Raw genomic sequence first — 8,198 nt, 5'->3', positions numbered from 1 at the left:
TTCTCTTAATTAATTGGCCTCTCAGAGTTGGTAAGACAACTCCCACCTGTTTATGCTCTCTGTATGTGTATATATATCTCCTCAATATATGTTCCATTCTATGCATCCGAAGAAGTGGGCTGTAGTCCACGAAAGCTTATGCTCTAATAAATTTGTTAGTCTCTAAGGTGCCACAAGTACTCCTGTTCTTCTTTTTGCGGATACAGACTAACACGGCTGTTACTCTGAAACCTGTACAAATAGATACTGCAGCCCAACCCAAGTTGTCCAAGCAGTAGGTGGTGTACACACCCCTGGGTTTGGGTTATGTATAATCTTTTGCTTCCAATTAAAAAAAAGAAGCTATATTTTCCTTAGCCTAGAGGCTCCAATTTCTGACAACCGCTGACTTCCCACCCCGGTTTTGTGCATTTGTTCTTTATTTAGTAGGGAATTTTTTTTTTTGGTTAGTTTGTTTCATGATCTTTTCCCCGTCCTTGAAATTGATGAAGTTGGCCACGCATTTTTTCTAAGCATCATCATGTATGAAAAAGTTTGACCCTTCAAGGAAGAGGTGGGAGGAGGACATTGAATCACCTCCCTAGCGGCCAGTTATATCCAGTTTTTTTAAATAGAAATTAGCTAGACAGACATTGACCTAGATCAACGGTGTTTGCAATTCTCATGAGTCACGCATTAGCTGCGAAGTTTGCACTGTTTAGTGTTCTTAGAACTCCACTCCCCGCAGTCACCTGGTTACGCGAGACTCTGGGTTTTCACTAGGAAACGTGTCTAGGGCTTGACATCAAAAGTTTGATATTCCAAAGGCTCCAGAGCAAGAAAGCAAATAAAAACTCCCCGTTTATTGCCTTATTTTTAAGCCAATCTCATGATTTGGGGGACGGGCCTACCCAAAAATGTGGCACACTTGGGGCTGACGACATGGCCAGCAGCAGGGGTACGCGAGCTGCCCCAGAAGCCCCTCCAACAGGTGTCAGAGGGGTGAGCCCATCCTGCCATTCGCACATTCCTAGCTGATCGCTCTTAGGGGGTGCGAGAGACCTGGCTCCCACTACTCACTCCGGCTGCCCCTGTTTTTGCCCCCTCCCTGCGCCTCATGCGGCCCCTCTGCACCCCACTTTTGCACCAGTGAGTAGCAGCGCCCGGGCAGAGCCAGCCAGGGCAGCGGCTTCAGCGGCGGCCACCGAGCATGCTCAGACTGTCCCCCTGCCGGGCGGGCGGGCGCAGGAACCGGACGGAGCTGTGGGAGGCACAAACATGCGTGCGGGGCTCGGGCAGGCCTTGCGGGGGCTGCTGCTGCTCTCGGCTCGGAGCTGCTCCTGCTCCGGAGCGGGAAGGAGGAGGCGGCTGGGGCAGCCGCTGCCGCGCTGCAGCTGGCTCAGCACCATGGCCCAGTGCAGCACGGAGCAGCGGGGGCGGCCCCACTCGCCCGAGTACCGCCTCTACTTTAGTAAGTAGCAGCCCCCCGGGGGCTCCAGGCGCCGCAGCCTCTGGCCGGGGAGGTTCGGGGGGCGCGGTGGAACGCGGGGCTGGCTGCGAGCTCAGGGGCGCTGCCCCCTGCCAGCCGTCATTGGGGGGCGCTCCCTAAAGGGGGTGAATGGAGAAAGCCAGGATCTCCCCTCTCCAGGACATGCTTTAGAGCTCAACTAGGAAACTTGGCCGGGGGCGTTAACATAGGCACCCCCTGTTGCTGCCCCCCCTTCCCCCCCGGGGCGCTGGAGCATTGGGTTGAAACCTACAGGCTTTTGCTACAAATGAATCAAGAGTAGGATGTGGCTAGATGCATTAGCCCCTCCTAGGCCTGGAGAGTTGGCGTGTGCAGAAGGCTGTCTCCAGCCCTGCAGGGAATTTGAATGTTCCAGAGAAACAGCTGAAGGCTTGTCTCCCCAGAGGGTGACTTATTTATTTTTTTTTTTTTTAAATACACTAAAATGAATCCAGTACAAAGGAGTCTCTTGTGTCCCACTGGGTGAGACTTGTGGCAGTGAGGGCCTTTCAGCCGCCAACGGCCCCACTATGGGCCAAAACACACAACCCAGAATGAAGAAGAGAAAACAATTACAAATTAAAAAAAAAAAGTGTAGGAAACGTTTAAAGCAGTGCATGAGTTTAATTATTTTGGCAGGAATAACAGTGTGTAGACTCAGTCTTATGATGTAATAATAGTGAGTGCTCCAAATGTGCTTGTAGTAAAGGGAAATTTGCATTTGAAATGAGGAGAGCTATTTTACTGAGGGCCCGCTGAGCAGTCAGCATGTATGAAAGTGTGAACGAAGCTCTCAGACCTGCCAAGACAGAAAAACCTAGTGTGACAAGGTGGGTGAGGAAATATATCTTTTCTTGGACCAGCTTCTTTTGCTTCACTCATCTTGTCTCCTTAATGCCCTGGGACAACATGGTTACACCAATATTGCAAACAAAAAGCTAGTGTGGTTACTTTCAATTTCACACTTCCTTTTTTTAATAGTTATGAAGATTTTTAAAAAGCCACTTTCTGATTTTGCTCTTAATACTGATTTTTATACCACTGTCATTCCATTACGTTCAGTGGAGTCGCTTCTGTTTTACACTGCTGTGGGAGAAATGGACAGATGTAAATGGTCAGTTGCACCCTGTCAGAAATCTGTCACGCTGACTCCACTCGAGGTTGGGTGCGATAGGCTTGCTCTAGCGACTGTCACTTCAGTTTGAACAGTGGCCTATGAGTAGGCCCCTACCAATTTCACTGTCCATTTTGGTCAATTTCACAGTCAGAAGATTTTAAAAATTGTAAATTTCATGATTTCAGCTGTTTAAATCTGAAATTTCAAGGTGTTGTAATTGTAGGGGTCCTGACCCCAAAAGGAGTTTGTGAGGGGGTGGCAAGGTTATTGTAGGGGGGGTTGCAGTACCCTTACTTCTGCACTGCTCCTGGCAGTGGCCCTGCTTTCGGAGCTGGGCAGCTGGCGAGCGGCGGCAGATGGCTGGGAGCTCAACTCTGATGGCAAAGCTGCCATTAGCAGAAGTAAGGGTGGCATGTTATGGTATTGCCACCCTTACTTCTGCACTGCTGCTAGTGGGGCACTGCCTTCAGAGCTGGGTGCCTGGCTGCTCTCCAGCCGTCCAACTCTGAAGGCAGTGCAGAAGTAATGGTGGCAATACCACAACCTCCCTAAAATATGCTGATTTTTATCAGCAACTGATAGAAATTGCAACTCCCTATTGGGTCAGGACCCCCAGTTTGAGAAATGCTTGTCTCCCCTGTGAAATCTGTACAGTATAGGGTAAAAGCACAAAAAAGACCAGATTTTGCAGAGGGAGACCAGATTTCATGGTCTGTGATGCATTTTTCATGGCCATAAATTTGGTAGGGCCCTACCTATGGCAAAACGTAGTCTTTTATTTGTTGGAATGTAACACCATATTTGTACAACATTTGCATAACAATTGTTTCTGTCTTAATAATAATATATGGTGATATACCTATATCATAGAGCTGGAAGGGACCCTGAAAGGTCATGGAGTCCAGCTCCCTGCCTTCACTAGCAGGACCAAGTACTGATTGTGCCCCAGATCCCTAAGCGCCCCCCCCCGGATTGAACTCAGAACCCTGGGTTTAGGGGGCCAATACTCAAACCACTGAGCTATCCCTTCCCCCTATTGCAGGGGTTGATGTATAAATTGACCATTTTATCGTAAAATTTGGAGTTTGACTCCAGAAAAGACTTTGTTACAACATAAATCCCCCGGCAAAGCAGTGTTTCAATTTAAAATACTCATAGACCCTTGTCGGTCTATAATGATGGGGGAGGGATAGCTCACTGGTGTGAGCATTCACCTGCTAAACCCAGGGTTGTGAGTTCAATCCTTGAGGGGGCCACTTAGGGATCTGGGGCAAAAATCAGTACTTGGTCCTGCTAGTAAAGGCAGGGGGCTGGACTTTATAAAAAAACAGATGCATTGGTGGTATAGTGGTGAGCATAGCTGCCTTCTAAGCAGTTAACCTGGGTTCAATTCCCAGCCAGTGCAGGGATGTGCTCTTGGGGGGAGGGGTAGCTCAGTGGTTTGAGCATTGGCCTGCTAAACCCAGGGCTGTGAGTTCAATCCTTGAGGGGGCCACGTAGGGATCTGGGGCAAAATCAGTCCTTGGTCCTGCTAGTGAAAGCAGCAGGGGGCTGGACTCGATGACCTTGTAAGGTCCCTTCCAGTTCTAGGAGATGGGATATCTCCATTAATTTCAATAGGGACCTATTTATTAGTAATGTGGACATCTTTCAGCATGTTTGGTTTAGATTTGTAACAATTTTTTTTGTCTCACAGAGAATGCGGAGGGTAAATATATTTCCCCGTTTCATGACATTCCTCTGTTTGCTGGATCTAAAGAGGTATATGTTAGACTCAAATGCAGTTATTATTTCTTGAAATGGTGGATGTTGTGTCCTCTAATGGTCAAAAGCAGGTTGATTTTTTTTTTCTTTTCAATAGAAATCTTGTTGTATTTTTAGCAATTACTACAATAGATTCATATATTTTAGGACCAGAAGGGACCTTTATGATCTATGGTGACTTCCTCCATAGTACAAACCATAGAATTTCACCCGGTAATTCCTGTGTTGAGTTCAATAATTTGTGGTGGAACTGGAGTATGCATTAGAAAGATATGCAGTTTTGATTTAAAGACTTTCAAATAATAAGTCCACCATACCTTTTGGTAAGGTGTTCCAGTCGTTAATTACCCTGGCTGTTAAAATTCTGTGCTTATGTGCGCTAATTTAGAATACAGTTTCTACTGTTACTATTCCTAAATCACTTTTTGTTTCACCAAACCCATGTAAATTGCTATTTTTCTACAGTACCAGCAGCTTTGCAGTAGAAGAGGCTTATACGATACATATTTGTGTGAATGGTATATTTCTTTAATTCCCAAAAGATGTGTTGTAATTTGAAGGCAGCGATAATGCCCAAGAGAGGAGTGGTAATCGCACCTTTGGAGAATTACAAGGCATGAGGTGCAGCCAAGCACTTTCATGTATTGTTAGCCATATTCCCTGGAGTTTCATTATTGCTATAGTGAAATGCCTGTTTCCTACGTCAACTGTGAAAACTGCCAGCCTTCAGTTTAGTCTGAAAAGAGGTTTGCTTATTATGGCATACTAGTTCCAAAAAATAGCTTGGGAAATTTTCAGCCTTTAAGGTTTGTTGCCTCAACTGTTCAGTTCATTTGTAGGATGGAACACTGAGAAAAATCTGCAGCCCTATCATGTGCCAAGAGGGGTTTTCCTGAACAGATAAATGCTACATCAATATTTTCTGTTTAATCATTTAAAACCAGGGCTTGAAAAGTGTACCTGATGCCTTTTTGTAGGAGGACTAAACCTGTTGGTGAGAGGTTGATGGGAAAGACAAGAGTTGGAAGGCCTTACAAGGGAGGTCCAGGGGCCATAACTTTACTAGTACCTCTTACTATCCTTAGCTGCTGGGAGGGAGGAGGGTGCTGACATTTCCATTATGGGTATGTCTACACTATGGGATTAATCCGAATTTATATAATTCAAATTTTGGAAATAGATTGTATAAAGTCGAATGTATGCAGCCACACTAAGCACATTAATTCGGCGGTGTGCGCCCATGTACTGGGGCTAGCGTCGATTTCCGGAGTGTTGCACTGTGGGTAACTATCCCATAGTTCCCGCAGTCTCCTCCACCCATTGGAATTCTGGGTTGAGATCCCAATGCCTGATGGGGCCAAAAACATTGTCGCAAGTGGTTCTGGGTACATCCTCCCCCCTCTCTAGGGAAGCAACGGCAGACAACTGTTTCGCGCCTTTTTCCTGGGTGAACAGTGCAGATGCCATACCACGGCAAGCATGGACCCACTCAGCTCAAGACAGCAGTCATGAACATTGTAAACACCTTGCGCGTTATCGTGCAGTTTATGCTGAACCAGAACCTGCAAAACCAGGCGGCGAGGAGTAGGCTACGGCAGCGCGGTGGTGAGAGTGATGAGGACATGGACATGGAATTCTATCAAACCGCGGGCCCCGGTGCTTTGGAGATCATGCTGTTAATGGGCAGGTTATAGCTGTGGAATGCCGATTCTGGGCCCGGGAAACAAGCACAGGCTGGTGGAACTGCATAGTGTTGCAGGTGTGGGACGATTGCCAGTGGCTGCGAAACTTTCGCATGCGTAAGGGCACTTTCTTGGAACTTTGTGACTTGCTTTCCCCTGCCCTGAAGCACCAGAATACAAGATGAGAGCAGCCCTCACAGTTGAGAAGCGAGTGGCGATAGTCCTGTGGAAGCTTGCAACGCCAGACAGCTACCAGTCAGTCGGGAATCAATTTGGAGTGGGTAAATCTACTGTGGGGGCTGCTGTGATGCAAGTAGCCAAAGCAATCACTGAGCTGCTTCTACGAAAGTGACTCTGGGAAATGTGCAGGTCATAGTGGATGGCTTTGCTGCAATGGGATTCCCTAACTGTAGTGGGGCGATAGATGGAACCCATATCCCTATTTTGGCACCGGAGCACTTGTGGATCACAAGGGACGTTTCACCAACATCAACGTGGGCTGGCCGGGAAGGGTTCATGACGCTCGCGTCTTCTAATCTGTTTAAACGGCTGCAGCAAGGGACTTACTTTCCGGACCAGAAAATAACCGTTGGGGATGTTGAAATGCCTATAGTTATCCCTGGGCACCCAGCCTACCCCTTAATGCCATGGCTCAGGAAGCCATACACAGGCAGCCTGGACAGGAGTCAGGAGCTGTTCAACTACAGGCTGAGCAAGTGCAGAATGGTGGTAGAATGTGCATTTGGCCGTTTAAAAGGTCGCTGGTGCTCGTTACTGACTCGGTCAGACCTCAGCCAAACCAATATCCCCATTGTTATTGCTGCTTGCTGTGTGCTCCACAATCTCTGTGAGAGTAATGGGGAGACCTTTATGGCGGGTTGGGAGGCTGAGGCAAATTGCCTGGCTGCTGATTATGCGCAGCCAGACACCAGGGCAATTAGAAGATCACACCAGGAAGCGCTGCGCATCAGAGAAACTTTGAAAACCAGTTTCATGACTGGCCAGGCTACGATGTGAAAGTTCTGTTTGTTGAAAACCCGCCCCCTTGATTGACTCATTCCCTGTAAGCAAACCACCCTTCCCCCTTAAATCACAGCTTGCTTTTAAAGGAAATAAAGTCACTATCGTTTAAAATTCATGTATTCTTTATTAATTGATTATAAACATAGGGAGAGAACTGACAAGGTAACCTGGTTGAGGTTTGGGAGGAGGATAGGAGGGAAGTAAAAGGCCACTAAAAAAATTCAATATAATGAGAGCCTTTTGGTTGAGCTGTCCACTGGGGTGGAGTGGGAGGGTACACGGAGCCTCCTCCCCGCCCCCGCGTTCTTACACGTCTGGCTGAGGAGGATATGGAACATGGTGAGGGGGGAGGGAGGTTATACAGCAGCGGCAGTCTGTTATCCTGCTGCCGTTCCTGAAGCTCCACCAGACGCCGGAGTATGTCCGTTTGATCACACAGCAGCCCCAGTGTTGCAGCCTGCCACCTCTCACCTCGAGCGTTCCTCATGACCTCATGTTCACTGGCATCTTTCCTGTATTTAGATACCGTGTCCTTCCACTCATTCAAATGAGCTCTTTCATTGCGGGTGCATTCCATTATTTCCGAGAACATCTCGTCTTGCGTCCTCTTTCTCCACCGCCTTATCTGAGATAGCCTTCGGGATGGAGGAGGGAGGCTTGAAAAATTTGCAGCTGCTGGAGGGAGGGATGGAAAAAAAGGAGAGAAGTTTTTAAAATGATACATTTTACAGAACAATGCTTATACTCTTTCATCGTGAACAACACTATTCACATTACATAGCACATGTGATTTCAGTACAAGGTCGCATTTTCCATCTTAATATTGAGTGCCTGTGGCTTTGGTGTTAGAGATCACAGACACAGGTCCGGGCAACAGAATTCAGCTTGCATGCGGCCATGGTAAGCCATTGTCTTTCGGCTTCTGCGCCCTCCTTTCCCACATACCAAGCAAAGCCCATTGACTGCTGCGGTTTTCCTGTTAACCTTCAGCAGCAGAAAACAAACTAAACCCCCCCCCCATCCAGTTATCTGGGATGATCGCTTTATCCCTCCCCTGCCGTGTGGCTGATATCAGGGAAGATCCCTGCAGAAACCAAGCTAACCCCCCATTCCCTCCCCCCCCCCC

General features: G+C 47.7%; 1 protein-coding gene and 1 non-coding gene across 3 annotated transcripts in view; both read left to right on the top strand.

Moving 5' to 3' along the window:
• Positions 1-1,211: 1,211 nt before the first annotated feature.
• Positions 1,212-8,198, top strand: part of PPA2 (inorganic pyrophosphatase 2) — a 50,134-nt gene continuing 43,147 nt past the window's right edge. For both annotated transcript variants that reach the window (XM_034771413.1, XM_034771412.1), the window contains exons 1-2: positions 1,212-1,450; positions 4,300-4,364. In XM_034771413.1, the coding sequence (XP_034627304.1) occupies positions 1,258-1,450; positions 4,300-4,364 (258 nt within the window). In that variant the 5' untranslated portion in view covers positions 1,212-1,257. The remainder of the gene's footprint in view (positions 1,451-4,299; positions 4,365-8,198) is intronic.
• Positions 3,937-4,008, top strand: TRNAR-UCU. Its single transcript has one exon. It is a non-coding gene; the product is annotated as a tRNA-Arg (tRNA).

The sequence above is a fragment of the Trachemys scripta genome, chromosome 5 (assembly GCF_013100865.1).
Source record: "Trachemys scripta elegans isolate TJP31775 chromosome 5, CAS_Tse_1.0, whole genome shotgun sequence".
Taxonomy (NCBI): Eukaryota; Metazoa; Chordata; order Testudines; family Emydidae; genus Trachemys; species Trachemys scripta.
The sequence above is the reverse complement of the archived record's forward strand: the minus strand, read 5'-3'. Positions and strand labels throughout refer to the sequence as shown.